General features: G+C 38.6%; 1 protein-coding gene across 3 annotated transcripts; it reads left to right on the top strand.

The window, feature by feature from the left end:
• The first annotated feature begins 981 nt into the window (after nucleotides 1-981).
• emb (embigin) lies at nucleotides 982-15,353 on the top strand. 3 transcript variants are annotated; one of them, XM_062024077.1, is made up of 9 exons: nucleotides 982-1,176; nucleotides 1,719-1,796; nucleotides 1,861-2,044; nucleotides 4,193-4,275; nucleotides 4,353-4,489; nucleotides 11,224-11,385; nucleotides 11,487-11,607; nucleotides 14,684-14,753; nucleotides 14,836-15,353. In XM_062024077.1, the coding sequence occupies exons 1-9, from the start codon at nucleotides 1,014-1,016 to the stop codon at nucleotides 14,894-14,896; spliced, it is 1,059 nt and encodes a 352-aa protein (XP_061880061.1). In that variant the 5' UTR covers nucleotides 982-1,013; the 3' UTR covers nucleotides 14,897-15,353. The 3 variants fall into 3 exon arrangements, with proteins under 3 accessions (XP_061880061.1, XP_061880062.1, XP_061880063.1); XM_062024078.1 differs by having other exon boundaries at nucleotides 11,487-11,604; nucleotides 14,836-15,352; XM_062024079.1 differs by lacking the exon at nucleotides 982-1,176 and adding an exon at nucleotides 1,396-1,438 and having other exon boundaries at nucleotides 14,836-15,352.
• Nucleotides 15,354-18,377: the final 3,024 nt, after the last annotated feature.

Here is an 18,377-nt window from a genome sequence, read left to right as displayed (position 1 = left end):
CTCCCGATATTGGAGGTCTCAAGGTTGGCAAGTATGGTCGCATGCCAATAGCAAAGCTAATGTATATTAGCATCAAGTTAGCGTTTTTTTTGGAAAGGTGAAGTCTTACTTTACTTACGTTAGAGCGTAAGTCAATGTCTTTGTTGGCATTGAAAATTGCAACATTAGGTAAAGGTAATTAGTATGCTCTCAGTGCTGCTGGAGTGATCGCTAAGTGCCAAAGTGCAAAGAGTGCAACCGGGCGTGACGTCACGCGCAACCCAGGTACCGTAAAATGGCACTGTTTAATTTTACGCGAATCAGGTGCGGTCAGTGCCAAAAAAGGTACCGGATTCGGGCCCCATACCAAGTCACCACCTCCTAATCGCTGTAGGGGCCCCTGTTTTGCATGAAGAAGTGCGTGTAAAATGTCAATTGTTAGGTTCAAACACTGATGACATCTATTAAACAGACAAGAAGCAAGGAATTAAACAGAGACAGAATTCAATTTGGCTCATTGAGGAGAGACGTCTGGACTGTACTCTTTGCACAGTCTTCCACCACGCTCTTGATGAAAGATTGTACGCCTCCTATTTTATTTGGACTTTCCCTGATTACATGGCAACAGCTGTTTCTAAAGGAAGGGGGGTCGTAAACAGTCGTCGCCTTTGGTTACAAAACAGTTGAAAGAAAATGTGCCTGGATTGGGGTCAGGTCCTGCTTCCTCTCCGCTTTGTAGATCTCGGGTCAAGACAAAATCTTCCTGTGGATTACAATAAACCAAAGAAACCGACACCTTCATGTCGCTTCCCATCCTACACAGTGGAGTTTTACGAGCCTTTTGATTGGTAAGATCAAAGAAAGCTCTTGTCTGCTCATCGGGAACTCACGGAAACACAACATTTTGTGATAACTTAGATACAATTATTCTGACATCAATTATCAGTAACCAATGACCGGGTGCTTCACATTAATTCTTACCACAAAGTTCAAATTTTCAAAATAAAATTCTGCCTCCTGGTGAGGGTGGAGGGATGATGATGCAGCAGCAGTGTGTGAAGAGGGTGGGGGCTGCACAGGAGGGAGAAAGCTACTTCCCTCTTGCAGGAGGACACCGTCTCATCTTCATCATGCCGGACTCCTGGATGCATCTCTGCTCTCTTGTGCTCCTGCTCTCCTGCACACACATCAACGCAAGTAAATGTTTTTTTGTTGTTGTTTGTTTGAATGGAATGTGTGTAGTTATCCTAATAGTGGTGCAAGGGAAAAACTAAATGTATCTTTTTTTTGTTGTTGTATTTTGACTGTATTTTTTATAGACATTTTAGATTGATTTTATATCATATGCAGTATTTCCTCAAAGTGACCTTAGTAATTACAGGTCTTACTTTTACTAAAATCAAATCATTTTTGAGCCTCGTCGGACGCCATAGTCGGATGGGTTTCCGGAAATTGCTAAGTAAGCTAATGGCGGCGAACGAACTCGGCGACGCAAACAAATATGACATAGTAAACAAATATGACATGGTAACATCTAAAACGGTCATGTGTTTATAAAATACCACTAAAAATAGGTTTAAATGAGCCACGTGAACGTAAATACTAATTGAAGACGGGCAGCTTCGTAAACGCACTGTCGCGGTGCATTGTGGGCAATGTAGTGTTAGCTGCTTAAATGAGTCATCCTATTTTGCTTCCCAAGGCCAAAAGACCGCGCTAAAATGTTTTGTTTTAACCAGAGACAGTTGGCCAAACCTCGTCTCCGGCGGAACCTGTCGGCCAGCTCCCCGCGGACGTGCGCAGCGTCGTCCTCAAAGGTAAAAACCTGAGCCGTTCTGTACATTTTGGAGACATTTTGTGATGAATGTGTGGGCAACTCAGGTCAAAGTTACACCGCTCACGTGGAGGTGTCGAGCCCAATTAACCTGACGCTCCAGTGCACCTGGACCGGAAGTGGCAACAAAGTGGACAACGTAACGGGATACTGGAGCAAAGATGGAGAAGATATCGACAACAGTCGCAGCACATTGCGGCTTGAGAACCAACAGTTTAATCTTCAAAGAATGTAAGTTTTGATTTAATTTGTGGTCAATGCAGGAAGAAAATATTCCATTTTGATATACTGCTTTAATTAGCTGTTTGGGTCTCAAACACGCGGCCCGCCAGAGGTTATTTTGCGGCCCCCACCTTAATATGACAGTTTAATGTTAGTGCGGCCCGCGAGCATACTTGACAACACTCCTGATTTTTCCCGGGAGACTCCCGAATTTCAGTGCCCCTCCTGAAAATCTCCCAGGGCAACCATTCTCCCAATTTTCATCCGGACAACATTATTAAGGGACGTACCGTAATGGCACTGCCTTTAGCGTCCTCTACAACCTGTCGTCGCGTCCGCTTTTTCACCATACAAACAGCGTGTGGGCCCAGTTACGTAATATATGCGGCTTCTGCAGACACACTAAGTGAATGCACAGCATACTTGGTCAACACCCATACAGGTCACACTGAGGGATGGCCGTATAAACAACTGTAACACTGTTACATATATGCGCCACACTGTGAACCCGCACACCAAACAAGAATGACGAACACATTTCGGGAGAACATCTACATCGTAACACAACATAAACACAACAGAACAAATACCCAGAATCCTTTGTAGCACTAACTCTTCCGGGCTACAATTTACACCCCCGCTACCACCAAATCCCGCCTCCCCACGACACACATTGCAGAAATAACATTATTCTCCGTGCGTCGGCTAAATACAAGTATATTCCACAACCCAAAACATGTCTTTTTCAAAGCCTGCAGTGAAGAAAAAGCTTAGTGATGAGCAAAGACAATTCCAGGAAAAGTGGGAGATGCAGTATTTCTTTGTTGAGCACAGGGGCACCCCGACGTGTCTTATTTGCACAGAGAAAGTTGCGGTGCACAAGCAATACAATTTGGAACGTCATTATACAACTAGACATGCTGAGGAGTATGCAAAATACCAGGGAGATGAGAGGGTGAACCGGGTTGCAAATTTTAAAACTAGTCTACTGAGGCAACAAGATTTCTTCAAGAAAGCAAGCGAAAAGAGCGATGCAGCAGTCAAAGCTAGCTACATGGTGAGTGAGATGGTTGCTAGGGCGGGAAAGCCATTCAAAGAAGGTGAATTCATTAAAAAGTGCATGTTAGATTTAAAAATATATATATTTTGTTGCGCCCAGCCTGACCCAGCTTCTGTATCCAGTAACCAGGGGTCTCAAACTAGTTTTAGATGGGGGGCCACATGGAGAAAAATCTACTCCCAAGTGGGCCGGACTGGTAAAATCACAGCAGATACCTTAAAAATAAAGAAAACCTCAGGATGTTTTCTTTGTTTAAAAATCGAACAAGCACATTCTGAAAATGTACAAATCATAATGTTGTTTTTTTTACACTCATGTTGCGGTTAATAGTATTCTATCTTTATTTGTCGTTATTTATATTTTCGGAATAAATGATGTGATAATGTTCATCAGTCAACTCATTGGTGTTCATTTTCAACCTATCAAGATAAATAAAAATGATATCAAAATCAAATTACAGTATGTTGTTTATGTAGTTTGCTCATTTTAAAGTTAAAGTACCAATGATAGTCACACGCACTCTAGGTGTGGCGAAATTATTCTCTGCATTTGACCCATCACCCTTGATCACCCCCTGGGAGGTGAGGGGAGCAGTGAGCAGCAGCGGTGGCCGCGCCCGGGAATCATTTTTGGTTTTGATTGAAACTTTTATTAGTAGATTGCACAGTACAGTACATATTCCGTACAATTGACCACTAAATGGTAACACCCCAATACGTTTTTCAACTTGTTTAAGTCGGGGTCCACGTAAATCAATTCATGGTGATTTAACCCCCAATTCCAACTCTTGATGCTGAGTGCCATGCAGGGAGGTAATGGGTCCCATTTTTATAGTCTTTGGTATGACTCGGCCGGTCGGTTTTGCATCGGTATCGCCAATACCAGCCTGAATTTTAATCGGTATCGGATCGTAAAGAAATACAGTGGTATGGTATCGCACAACACTAGCAACAAGTCTTAACAGGTTGTATGAAGCACCATGCTAGCGACACCACAACTGTTGCGAGGCATTCTGGGTAATGTAGTGTTGTCTTATAGGATGATGCCAAAATTGCTGTTTTTGGGGAACTAATAATATTTGTTGTTTATTTGCCAAGGTTCACTATTAAAGATGAAGAAAGCCTGGGGAAATACACCTGCATGTTTGGGAATGAGGCAAAGATCGATTTTGTTTTGGCAGGTACAACACTTGCAGTACATACTGTACCTCTTTGTTGTTGCTGTTGCTACCAAGCTAATGCTAATGTTCGCTTGCAGTGCCGCAGATCAGCGACGTGCGCGACAAACCCATCGTTAGCTACGTGGGCGATTCTGTGGTGATGGTGTGCAAGATGGACGACGCCAAGCCGAGTCCTAAAACCTGGTTGTGGTTCAAAGTCAACCACACGGAAAAGGTAGGTGGAGATCGGTGTGTAATCACCGCTCTGACAAGAGAACACCGATAAATGAGTCACCTTTTATCATTTCAAGTATGTCTATCAAATTAAGTGCTTCTCAAATAATGGGGTGGCAGTAGCGTATGTCTTGTCACATACAGGTAATAAACATTCACTTCATTCTGTCCCCTTTGATTGATTGATTGAGACTTTTATTAGTAGGTTGCACAGTGAAGTACATATTCCGTACAATTGACCACTAAATGGTAACACCCCAATAATTTTTTCAACTTGTTTAAGTCGGGGTCCACTTAAATTTATTCATGATACAGATATATACTATCATATATACTATCATCATAATACAGTCATCACACAAGATAATCACATTGAATTATTTACATTATTTACAATCACGGGTGTGGAGGGGGGGGGGGGTAGGATATGGACAGCAAGTAGTGGACATAGAGAGAGAGAGAGAGAGAGATCAGAAGGCATAAGAAAAAGTATCTGCATTTGATTGTTTACATTTGATTATTAGCAATCCGGGGAGGGTGTTAGTTTAGGGTTGTAGCTGCCTGGAGGTGAACTTTTTTTGCGGTTTTGAAGGAGGATAGAGATGCCCTTTGTTTTATACCTGTTGGGAGCGCATTCCACATTGATGTGGCATAGAAAGAGAATGAGTTAAGACCTTTGTTAGTTCGGAATCTGGGTTTAACGTGGTTAGTGGAGCTCCCCCTGGTGTTGTGGTTATGGCGGTCATTTACGTTAAGGAAGTAGTTTGACATGAACTTCGGTATCAGGGAGGTGTAGTGGATTTTATAGACTAGGCTCAGTGCAAGTTGTTTAACTCTGTCCTCCACCTTGAGCCAGCCCACTTTAGAGAAGTGGGTAGGAGTGAGGTGGGATCTAGGGTGGAGGTCAAGAAGTAACCTGACTAGCTTGTTCTGAGATGTTTGGAGTTTAGATTTGAGGGTTTTGGAGGTGCTAGGGTACCAGGAGGTGCATGCGTAATCGAAAAAGGGTTGAACAAGAGTTCCCGCCAGAATCCTCATGGTGCTTTTGTTGACCAGAGAGGAGATTCTGTAGAGAAATCTCGTTCGTTGGTTAACCTTTCTGATTACCTTGGTTGCCATTTTATCACAGGAAAGGTTAGCCTCTAGAATGGAACCTAGGTAGGTGACCTCATCTTTCCTGGTGATAACAATGTCACCCACTTTTATGGTGAAGTCATTGACTTTCTTAAGGTTGATGTGGGACCCAAACAGGATGGATTCTGTTTTACCCAAGTGGATGGATAGCTTGTTGTCAGCGAGCCAGGTGCAAGTTTTACAGAGCTTTACAGAGACAAATGTAACTGTGGACGAGTTCCAAACGGCCCCTTTAATAAGGAGTGTCGGGGAAGGTAGGTGTAAGAGGTAATAGCAGCTTTAGTATTCGTAAACAACTATATTGACTCAGAGAAATAAGAAAATAAACATTCACTTAAGGAGGGACCTGAAAAACACTCCCTGGGCAGACGTGAGAGAAAATAACTGAGCAGCCCTGCTATGATGCAGCATTGTAATAACATGAGGAGCAAATATACAGAAAATGATTAAATTCATCTTTCTCTGACATCAAGATTTTTGACACGTTCGCATGACATCATAATCAATCAATCAATCATTCAATGTTCATTTATATAGCCCTAAATCACAAAAGTCTCAAAGGGCTGCACAAGCCACAACGACATCCTTGGCACAGAGCCCACACAAGTGACGTCGATGTGAATGACTATGAGAAACCTTGGAGAGGACCGCATATGTGGGTAACCCCCCCTCTAAGTACAGTCCCTAGTGGATCCACATAACAGTGAGAGTCCAGTCCATAGTGGGGCCAGCAGGAGACCATCCAGAGAGGAGACAGGTCAGTAGCGCAGAGACGTCCCCAACCGATGCACAGGCGAGCGGTCCACCCCGGGTCCCAACTCTGGACAGCCAGCACCTCATCCATGGTCACCGGAACCGGAATAACCCGGCGAGGGGGCAAAGGAGAAAAGAAAACGGCAGATCAACTGGTCTAAAAAAGGGGGGTCTATTTAAAGGCTAGAGTATACAAATGAGTTTTAAGATGGGACTTAAATGCTTCTACTGAGGTAGCATCTCTAACTTTTACCGGGAGGGCATTCCAGAGTACTGGAGCCCGAACAGAAAACGCTCTGGGAATCAATAATAAGCCGGAGTTCTTTGAACGCAGATTTCTTGCCGGGACATATGGTACAATACAATCAGCAAGATAGGATGGAGCTAGACCGTGTAGTATTTTATACGTAAGTAGTAAAACCTTAAAGTCGCATCTTAAGTGCACAGGAAGCCAGTGCAGGTGAGCCAGTATAGATATATATATAGGTATATATGTATAAAGGTATATACAGTATATACAGTGTATATATATAGGTATATATGTATAAAGGTATATACAGTATAGGCGTAATATGATAAAACTTTCTTGTTCTTGTCAAAAGTCTAGCAGCCGCATTTTGTACCAACTGTAATCTTTTAATGCTAGACATAGGGAGACCCGAAAATAAAACGTTACAGTAATCGAGACGAGACGTAACGAAGGCATGGATAATGATCTCAGTGTCGCTAGTGGACAAAATGGAACGAATTTTAGCGATATTACGGAGATGAAAGAAGGCCGTTTTAGTAACACTCTTAATGTGTGACTCAAACGAGAGAGTTGGGTCGAAAATAATACCCAGATTCTTTACCGAGTCGGCTTGTGTAATTGTTTGGTTGTCAAATGTTAAGGTGGTATTATTAAATAGATGTCGGTGTTGAGCAGGACCGATAATCAGCATTTCCGTTTTCTTAGCGTTGAGTTGCAAAAAGTTAGCGGACATCCATTGTTTAATTTCATTAAGACACGCCTCCAGCTGACTACAATCCGGCGTGTTGGTCAGCTTTAGGGGCATGTAGAGTTGGGTGTCATCCGCATAACAGTGAAAGCTAACACCGTATTTGCGTATGATGTCACCTAGCGGCAGCATGTGAATACTAAAGAGTGCAGGGCCAAGAACCGAACCCTGGGGAACTCCGCACGTTACCTTAACATAGTCCGAGGTCACATTGTTATGGGAGACACACTGCATCCTGTCAGTAAGATAAGAGTTAAACCAAGACAAGGCTAAGTCTGACATACCAATACGCGTTTTGATACGCTCTAATAAAATATTATGATCGACGGTATCGAAAGCGGCGCTAAGATCAAGAAGCAGCAACATAGATGACGCATCAGAATCCATCGTTAGCAATAGATCTTTAGTCATTTTTGCGAGGGCTGTCTCCGTAGAGTGATCTGCCCTGAAACCGGATTGAAAAGGTTCACAGAGATTGTTAGTCACTAAGTGTTCATTTAGTTGCTGTGCGACAATTTTTTCGAGGATTTTCGAGATAAACGGAAGGTGGGACACCGGCCGGTAGTTTACCATGAGGTCAGGATCGAGGTTAGGTCTTTTGATTAGAGGATGAATAACCGCTTTTTTGAATGCTAGGGGAACAGTGCCAGAGGAAAGTGATAAGTTTATAATATTTAGCACTGATGGACCTAATAATACAAAAAGCTCCTTGATAACTTTCCCAGGAAATGGGTCAAGTAAACATGTTGTTTGTTTTATCCCATTTACACATCTTAACCATTCCTCTAAGGTTATTTCATCAAAGAGAGAGAAACTATTTTGGAGGGCGGTATCCGTCGTATATACAGTCGTATTTGTGTTAATAGAACCCAGTTGTAGTTGGGATGCGTTGTCTTTAATCTCCTTTCTAATGACTTCAATTTTCTTATTAAAGAAATTCATAAAGTCATCTGCCGAGTGGGTGGAGCTACTGGGAGGAGTCCCTTGTTGGGTTAGCGATGCTACTGTACTAAACAAAAGTTTAGGATCGTTTTTGTTGAGGTGGATGAGATTTGAGTAATATTTAGCTTTAGCTAAGGTAAGCATGCGTTTATAAGTTATTAAACTATCACTCCATGCTTGATGGAAAACCTCAAGTTTAGTCGCGCGCCATTTGCGTTCCAGCTTTCTACATAATTTATGAGCTCTAGTTTCTTCTGTAAACCATGGGGTGCGCCTTATAGGGGCCCTTTTTAGCTTTAGCGGTGCTACACTATCAATGGTGTTGCGCAGGGCGTCGTTAAAGTTGTTAGTGATGTTATCAATAGAGCCGACATAATTTGGGAATGGTGCCATTACCGAAGGCAGTAGGTCAGTAAGAGTCGTCGTTGTGGCAGCATTAATGTTGCGGCTGCTATAGTAGTTATTATTATTATTAGTTTGTTGACAAAGAGTCAGAACTTCGAATTTTATAAGGTAATGATCGGACATTACTTTAGTATACGGGAGTATCGTAACTTTAGAGGTGGTGACACCCCTGACAAGCACTAGATCTATCGTATTACCGTTGCGATGCGTGGGTTCATGTATTATTTGTGTAAGACCACAGCTATTAATTATAGTCTGGAGCGCCACGCACGGAGGGTCCGATGGGGTATTCATATGGATGTTAAAGTCCCCCATTATGATTATATTGTCGGCGTGCGTCACTAGATCAGCAACAAACTCTGAGAATACACTGATGATAAATGCTGATGTCATCGTTTCATAGGTTGTATAGTAAAACATGTTTATTAAATGACAAAATACACTAATATTGGCTTATTTTGTCCAAAGACTAATCTTTATCGGAAGGAACACACAACAGGTTCCTTCAGATTGGCTCCGACCAGGAGACAGTAGGCCTTTAGAGTCACTAATCAGAAAGGAGAGGAGTTGTAAAAAAAAAAAAAAGGTCACGCTAGTGTAAAAAAAAGAGGCCGTGCCAGTGTAAAAAAAAAAAAGAGGTTGCGCTAGTGTAAAAAAGAGGTCGCGCTAGCGTAAAAAAAAGAGGTCACGCTAGCGTAAAAAAAGAGGTCACGCTAGTGTAAAAAAAAAAAAAAAAAGAGGTCATGCTAGCGTAAAAAAAAGAGGTCACGCTAGCGTAAAAAAAGAGGTCACGCTAGCGTAAAAAAAGAGGTCACGCTAGCGTAAAAAAAAGAGTTTGTGCTAGTGTAAAAAAAGAGGCTGTGCTAGTGTAAAAAAAGAGGTTGTGCTAGTGTAAAAAAAGAGGCTGCGCTAGTGTAAAAAAAAGAGGCTGCGCTAGTGTTAAAAAAAAGAGGCCGTGCTAGTGTAAAAAAAAGAGGCTGCGCTAGTGTAAAAAAAAGAGGCTGCGCTAGTGTAAAAAAAGAGGCCGTGCTAGTGTAAAAAAAAGAGGCCGTGCTAGTGTAAAAAAAAGAGGCCGTGCTAGTGTAAAAAAAAGAGGCCATGCTAGTGTAAAAAAAGAGGCCGTGCTAGTGTAAAAAAAAGAGGCCGTGCTAGTGTAAAAAAAGAGGCCGTGCTAGTGTAAAAAAAAGAGGCCGTGCTAGTGTAAAAAAAAGAGGCCGTGCTAGTGTAAAAAAAAGAGGCCGTGCTAGTGTAAAAAAAGAGGCCGTGCTAGTGTAAAAAAAAGAGGCCGTGCTAGTGTAAAAAAAAGAGGCCGTGCTAGTGTAAAAAAAAGAGGCCGTGCTAGTGTAAAAAAAGAGGCCGTGCTAGTGTTAAAAAAAAGAGGCTGTGCTAGTGTAAAAAAAGAGGCCGTGCTAGTGTAAAAAAAGAGGCTGTGCTAGTGTAAAAAAAGAGGCTGTGCTAGTGTAAAAAAAAGAGGCTGTGCTAGTGTAAAAAAAAGAGGCTGTGCTAGTGTAAAAAAAAGAGGCTGCGCTAGTGTAAAAAAGAGGTTGCGCTAGTGTAAAAAAATGAGGCTGTGCGAGTGTAAAAAAAGAGGTTGCGCTAGTGTAAAAAAAGAGGCTGTGCTAGTGTAAAAAAAAGAGGCTGCGCTAGTGTAAAAAAAAGAGGCTGCGCTAGTGTAAAAAAGAGGTTGCGCTAGTGTAAAAAAAAGAGGCTGTGCGAGTGTAAAAAAAAAAAGAGGTTGCGCTAGTGTAAAAAAAAGAGGTTGCGCTAGTGTAAAAAAAGAGGCTGTGCGAGTGTAAAAAAAAAAAAGAGGTTGCGCTAGTGTAAAAAAAGAGGCCGTGCTAGTGTAAAAAAAAGAGGCCGTGCTAGTGTAAAAAAAAGAGTCCGTGCTAGTATAAAAAAAAGAGGCTGTGCTAGTGTAAACAAAAGAGGTTGCACTAGTGTAAAAAGAGGTTGCACTAGTGTAAAAAAAAAGAGGCCGTGCAAGTGTAAAAAAAGAGGTTGCACTAGTGTAAAAAAAGAGGTTGCACTAGTGTAAAAAAAGAGGTTGCACTAGTGTAAAAAAAGAGGTTGCACTAGTGTAAAAAGAGGTTGCGTCAGCTTGAAAAAAAGAGGTTGCACCAGCGTAAATAAGGGGTTGCGCCAGCTTGAAAAAAAGGGGTTGCAAACAGTGAAAAAAAGAGGTTGCGCCAGCATAAAAAAAAGAGGTTGCGCCAGCGTCAAAAAAAAGTTTGCTCTAGTGTAAAAACAGAGGTTGTGCTAGTGCATAAAGAGTCAGTGCTGTGTAGGACCATGTATTTAACAGCCACTCCTAATTGGCAAAAGGGAGGAAGGAAGGTTGCGTGCATAGAGGAGGACACGTCACCTGTGCAAGCAGAACCTGCATGCAAGCACAAAGACGTTGCACGGGCGTAAAATATGTTGATGATGTTTTGCTGCCATCTGTACATCATTTTCATCGGGCAGGAGCAAGTATTTCATCGAACTACATTTTGCCTCCTTTTAGGAGGAGATTGACGCCACAGCGGAGCCCCAGAGGTACGAAATCAAAATGGACGGCAAGGTGACCAAACTCCTGGTGCACAATCTGACCCACCTGGACTCCGGGTTGTTTCACTGCGGCGCCGTCTACGCCATCAGCACCGCCATGAGCCACGTGGAGCTAAAGGTCAGCTGCACCCCCCACACACAATAAGGTGAACGCGTGTCACATGACAAAATAAGGTGAACGCGTGTCACATGACAAACTAACAATGTGGTCCTTCAAAGGTGATCACCATTTACGAGCCGCTGAAGCCGTTTGTTGCCATCGTGGTGGAGGTGCTCGTCTTGGTGGCCGTCATTCTCATGTTTGAGAGGAGTCTGGCCAAGAAGCGCAAGGCAGCAGGTTGTTGGTCTCACAGCCATCATCATAACCTTTTATGAAGATTGATGCTCCAATGTTTGCAAGCTGCATGATCAGAGAAGACACTGCAACTCCCAGGGGTTTCTTACTCCCCCTGCAATTCCCAGAGGGCAGCCAAAAGGCTGTTAGTTCAAAATGTATCTCTCAACGACCAACAATTCGCCTCCTTTTTTCTGTAAATGCAGCCATGGACCGCTCCAATGCTCAGACTAGGGTTGGGCTGTAATTGACTAGAGAGAAGCTTGTAAAACGTAATCCTTTTTCTTGAGATATTCCTACAGTGAATAATTGTGGAACAATGACGACTTCTTTCCCGCAAAATTACAAACTTTTTTTGTAAAGAAAACAAACTTTTTTTTCCACAATATTTTAATTATGTAAAATGGCCCACATTTTCCTTTCAAATTCAAACTTGTCTCAAAATGTCCCTACGGTGCTTAATTGTTGCACAATGACAGTTTTTTCCCTCAAAACGTACTTTTTTCTAAAAAAAAACACACTTTTTTTTATAATATATTTGAATTTCAATCTTGTAAAATGTTTTCAGAATATTCCTAAAAATTCTTGTATGAAAACTTTTTCTCACAATATTGCAACTTTTTTCTAAAAAATAATTTACTTTTTTCAGAATATATTTGACTTTTATCATGTAAAATGGCATACTTTTTCCTGGGCTCTGTACCGAGGATGTCGTTGTGGCTTGTACAGCTCTTTGAGACACTTGTGATTTAGGGCTATATAAATAAACATTGATTGATTAATTGATTGATTTGTAAATACAATTTCTAAACAATTCTTGTAAAATAAAAAAATTCTCACTAAAATTGCGTTTTTCTAAAAATAAAATACTATTTTTTTTCCAATATATTTTTACTTTAATCCTGTAAAATTGCATATTTGTTTTGTGTAAAATTTTAACTTTTTTCTCAAAATATTACCATTTTCTTATTTTAAAAAGTACTTTTTTCTTAATATATTTGAGTTTAATTATGTAATTATGTAAAATTACATCTTTTTGTCTTGTAAAATAAATAAAAAAATTGTCAGATTATGCCTAAAACTTCTTGTAGGAAAACTTTTTCTCACAATATTGCAACTTTTTTTCTAAAAATAATTTCCTTTTTTCAGAATATTTTAGACTTTTATCATGTAAAATGGCATATTTTTTCTTAAAATAATTAAAAAATATATTTCTTTTTTCTTAAAATATTTCTAATTAATTCTTGTAAAATAACTCACAACATTGTGGTTTTTATACTTCTTTTTTTTTTTTTTTTTTTTTTACAATATATTTTACATGAATCCTGTAAAATTGCATAATCTTTTTGTGTAAAATTTTTACTTTTTTCTCAAAATATTACTGTTTTCTTAAAAAAGACTTTTCATAATATATTTGACTTTAATTATGTAAAATTACATAATGTTGTCTCGTAAAATAAAAAAAATGTAAATGTCAGAATATTCTTGAAAAATCTTGTATGAAAACTTTCTCACATTATTGCAATTTTTTGTCTAAAAATAATGCTTTATTCAGAATATATTTTACTTTTATCATGTAAAATGTAATACTTTTTCTTAAAATACTTTTTTTTTAAATATTGTTTTTCTTAAAATATTTCTAAACAATTCTTGTAAAATAACTTTTTCTCACAATATTTTGGTTTTCTAAAAATAAAATCCTTTCTTTTTTACTATATATTTTACTTTAATCCTGTAAAATTGCATAATTTTATTTGTGTAAATTTTAACTTTTTCCTCAAAATATTCTGAGAAAATTCTTGTACAATGGCCACTTTTTTCTCATACCATTACTGTTTTAAAAAAAACCTACTTTTTTCATAATATATTTGAGTTTAATTATGTAAAAGTCTTTTGTCTTGTAAAATAAAATAAAACATTGTCAGAATATTCAAAACATTTTTGTAGGAAATTTTTTTCTCACAATATTGCAACTTTTTTTGTAAAAATAATTTACTTTTTTCAGAATATTTTAGACTTTTATCATGTAAAATGGCATACTTTTTCTTAAAGTAATTAAAAAAAATTTTTTTTTTCTTAAAATATTTATAATCAATTCTTGTAAAATAACTTGTTTTTCTCACAATATTGTGGTTTTTATGCCTTTTTTTTTACAATATATTTTACTTTAATCCTGTACAATTGCATAATATTTTTGTGTAAAATTTTAACTTTTTTCTCAAAATATTCTGACATAATTCTTGTACAAAGGCAACTTTTTTCTCACAATATTATTGTTTTCTTAAAAAATACTTTTTTCATAATATATTTGACTTTAATTATGTAAAATTACATCATTTTGTCTCGTAAAATAAAAAAATTCAAATGTCAGAATATTCTTGAAAAATCTTGTATGAAAACTTTCTCACATTATTGCAAATTTTCTTTCTAAAAAATAATTTTTTTCAGAATATATTTTACTTTTTCTTAAAATATTTTTTAAAAAATATTGTTTTTTTCTTCAAATATTTCTAAACAATTCTTGTAAAATAACTTTTTTTCTCACAATATGTTGGTTTTCTAAAAATAAAATACTTTCTTTTTTACAATATATTTTACTTTAATCCTGTAAAAGTGCATAATATTTTTTGTGTAAAATTCTAACTTTTTTCTCTAAATATTCTGACATAATTCTTGTACAATGACAACTTTTTTTTCACATTAGTTTTCTTAAAAAAAAACAATCATCATACATTTGACTTTAATTTTTTAAAATGACATACTTTTGTCTTGTAAAATAAAATGAAAAATTGTGAGGATATTCCTACAAATTCTTGTATGGAAATTTTTCTCAAAATCTTGCAGCTTTAAAAATAAAAAAAATAAAAAGTGTCTTCCTTAGAGACACCAGAACAAACAGAATAATAATCTCATTAACAGAACAATGGGGACAAACTGGTCGGTTAATCGAGCCTTTTGGCTGTCTTTTGGGAGTAGGTGGAAAAGCCTGGAAATGAAATTCCCTTTAATCATAAAAAGCCATAAATGAGTTTAAAGAAGAGCGGACATGCTGCAGTAATAAAACAGTCTGTGTGTGTCTCAGCCTCAGGGAACCATGTAGGAGACACCGAGCACGCTACTAACGCTGCCGCTGCCGCCACCACCACCACCACGTGAGTATCCATCATTTATCGCGCGGACGCCGAGTGTGCGCATGTTGACTTTGTGTCTTGTTGCTGTGACGTGTGGATTTAGGCTGCAGGCAGAAGCCAACGGACTGGAGGAGACCACCTCCACCAGGCAACGCAAAATGTGAAGTCTCAGACACGGTATTGAACAAAACACTCAGCAATAGTTGATGTTTATCCAAACATTTTGTAACATTAGAAATGAACGGCCAGAAGCAATAACCTCTTTAATATTTATCCAGAAGGAACCTCGCTTCTTTCCACTTCCTGTTGAGGTGCTAAAATGTGAGCCTGAATACGTAAATACTTGATTTTTACATATCAAAGTTTGGAGACACTTTCTCAGTAAGTGCAAAATTGTCCACAAACTTTTGACTGGTACAACAGTATTATATAAATATGTTATTAACCCCACCTAATGAGCAAATAATGGAATATTCATGCAATATTAGCTGTTTTTGTATTGGAGTGTGCCAACATAATCATGCTTGTATGACTTTAATCATGACACATGAAATATATCCACACATGTCATCTGGCTGCTTAAAATAAAAGTAAACAGTTGTCCATCTATCCATCTTCTTCCGCTTATCCAAAGTCGGGTCGCGGTGGCTGCAGCCTAAGCAAAAAAGCCCAGACTTCCCTCTCCCCAGCTACTTGGTCCAGCTCTTCCCGGGGGATCCCGACGCATTCCCAGGGCGGCTGGCATCCACTAGCTTATGTCCAGAGTCTCCCTCGTGACATGTTCCAAGTTCTTCCAGCCGACCCTCGTTACGCGTTTGGCCCTGCCAGGTCTGTCTGGCATCCTCCCCCACCATCGGAGCCGTGATCAGTCAAAAGCTGAGGGCCACAGACTTACAAATCAAAGGATGTGGAGGCCATTTTGGTAGTTTTCACCTTCAAAACCAATTCTGTATTTTTTTTTAAACTACAAAATGCTATTTTAGTATAAATGTGTGTGAATGCTGACGAGCCAAAGCCAAACTGAAATGCTAACAGTTGGCACGTCAAGTAACAAAAAATGTGATCAAAATGAGCTAAAGCTAATAGCGGTTAGCGTTAGTGAAATGTCAAAATATACAACACTGACTGAGGTGTATAGCTGCTAAATTAGCTTTAAAAAAACATGCTAAAATGCTAACTGTAACATTCGTTAAGTACCAAAATATATCACTCTGAGGCGTTTACCTGAAAAATGTGTATAAAATGCTAGTCTGCTAACGTTAGTGTCAGGTTCAAACACTGAAGACATCTAGTCAAGGAATTAAACAGAGACAGAATTAAATTTGGCTCATTGAGGAGAAACGCGTAGACCTGTACTCTTGGACAGTGTCCCACCACGCTCTCACGAAAGATTGTACGCCTCCTCTTTTATTTGGACTTTCCCTGATTACATGGCAACAGCTGTTTCTAAAGGAATGGGGGTCATAAACAGCCGTTGCCTTTGGTTACAAAACAGTTCAAAGAAAAGGTGCCAGGAGAGGGGTCAGGTCCTGCTTCCTCTCCGCTTTGCAGATCTCGGGTCAAGACAAAATCTTCCTGTGGATTACAATACATGAAAGAAACCGACACCTTCATGTCGCTTAGCATCCTACACAGTGGAGTTTTACAAGCCTTTTGATTGGTAGGATCAAAGACAGCTTTTGTCTGCTCGCCGGGAACTCGTTGAAACACAAAGTTTTGTGATAACTTAGATACAATTATTCTGACAGTTAGCATGCATCAAAAAAGTATCAAAATATGACTGAGGTGTGTACTACAAAATTAGCTAAAACAAAGCTAGCATGCTAACAGGTAAATATTTGATGTGAGGTGTGCATTTACAAAACAACTAGCATGCTAATATAGGAATGCTAACGATTGTGCCGCAGGGCTGTTAAAAAATAATGAGCCACACTTCAGACAGCTGTGCTTTAAATGAATTTACACATGATATCAGTACAACATACATATTTGGAATCTGCACAACAGTGCCATCTGCTGTGTGTAGTGAGTACTGCACAACTTGCCACTATCTACTTACTACCATACCTAGATAGGAAACGGCTGTTTTTCCTCATTAAAGTGACATGTCAAGAAAATTGATATGTACAAATAATTGAAGTATGTCATACAATAAGTCTCATACATATTTATAAAATGGTAAATGGGTTATACTTGTAATAGATTTTATTTGTAAAAAGCACTTTACATTGAGTAAACAACCTCAAAGTGCTACAGTGTATTGAAAAAATAAAATAAATACAAATAAAAACTAGAACAGCCAAATAGCTAGAACTAGTATGCATATATCTAAAAAAAGGCTTTTTTAAAAAGGGTTTTTAAGCCTTTTTTAAAAGCATCCACAGTCTGTGGTGCCCTCAGGTGGTCAGGGAGAGCGTTCCACAGACTGGGAGTGGCGGAGCAGAAAGCCCGGTCTCCCATTGTTGTGTAGCGCTTTTCTACCTTCAAGGTACTCAAAGCGCTTTGACACTATTTCCGCATTATTATTCAACTTCTTCTTCTTCTCCAGATTTTGCCGCGTTCTACCATCCACATTTTTCACCCGATTCAAACCATTCCAACTTCAAACTGTTCGGCCTATTCGGGAATCGCGGGCTTTCCCTTGACAAATTCCAAAAATTCCTAGATTTCCCAGAATTCCCTGTTTCGCGGGACATTTTTCCCATTTAAAATGACATTTTTCAAAGTTAGACTTAAGACAAACTTTAATGATCCACAGGGGAAATTGTTCCACATGTAGCTCAGTTACAAAGGATGGAAAGTGTAAAAATAGACAATTCCCACATTTTTCATCTGATTCAAACTGTCCCAACTTCAAAATATTTAGCCTGTTCAGGAAGTGTGTGCTCTACTTCAACAATTCTAAAAAAAAAAAATAATTCCCAGGTATCCCGTAATTCCTTTTTTTTTGTGTCATTTTCCTCATTTTAAAATGAATTGGCCATTTTACAAACTTCCACAATTCCCACATTCTTCAACTGATTCAAACCATTCCACATTCTCATCCTAGACATTCAAACTACCATTTTTCCACATTCAACACATTTCCAGGAATTTCCCTTTTTTGGTAACCTATTTCCACCCTTCAGTCAATCAATGTTTAAAATGGGAGATTTATTAGGGAGAATATTCATGAAGACACTAAAATGTAGGGATGTCCGATAATGGCTTTTTGCCGATATCCGATATTGTCCAACTCTTTAATTACCGATACCAACCGATACCGATATATACAGTCGTGGAATTAACACATAATTATGCCTGATTTGGACAACCAGGTATGGTGAAGATAAGGTCCTTTTAAAAAAAAATTATAAAATAAAATAAGATAAATTAAAAACATTTTCTTGAATAAAAAAGAAAGTAAAACAATATAAAAACAGTTACATAGAAACTAGTAATGAATGAAAATGAGTAAAATTTACTGTTAAAGGTTAGTACTATTAGTAGAGATGTCCGATAATACCGGCCGGCCGATATATGCGTTAAAATGTAATATCGGAAATTATCGGTATCGTTTTTTTTATTATCGTTATCGTTTTTTTTATTTTTTTATTTTTTATTAAATCAACATAAAAAACACAAGATACACTTACAATTAGTGCA

The sequence above is a fragment of the Entelurus aequoreus genome, linkage group LG17 (assembly GCF_033978785.1).
Source record: "Entelurus aequoreus isolate RoL-2023_Sb linkage group LG17, RoL_Eaeq_v1.1, whole genome shotgun sequence".
Taxonomy (NCBI): Eukaryota; Metazoa; Chordata; class Actinopteri; order Syngnathiformes; family Syngnathidae; genus Entelurus; species Entelurus aequoreus.
The sequence above is the reverse complement of the archived record's forward strand: the minus strand, read 5'-3'. Positions and strand labels throughout refer to the sequence as shown.

What these genes read in the sequence shown, in the direction of transcription:
- emb (XM_062024077.1), top strand. Translation starts at nt 1,014, where the DNA reads ATGATGATGCAGCAGCAGTGTGTGAAGAGGGTGGGGGCTGCACAGGAG. An exon ending in TGAGCCACGTGGAGCTAAAG is followed by an intron (nt 11,386 to 11,486) that starts GTCAGCTGCACC and finishes GGTCCTTCAAAG; the next exon opens with GTGATCACCATTTACGAGCC. An exon ending in GAAGCGCAAGGCAGCAGGTT is followed by an intron (nt 11,608 to 14,683) that starts GTTGGTCTCACA and finishes TGTGTGTCTCAG; the next exon opens with CCTCAGGGAACCATGTAGGA.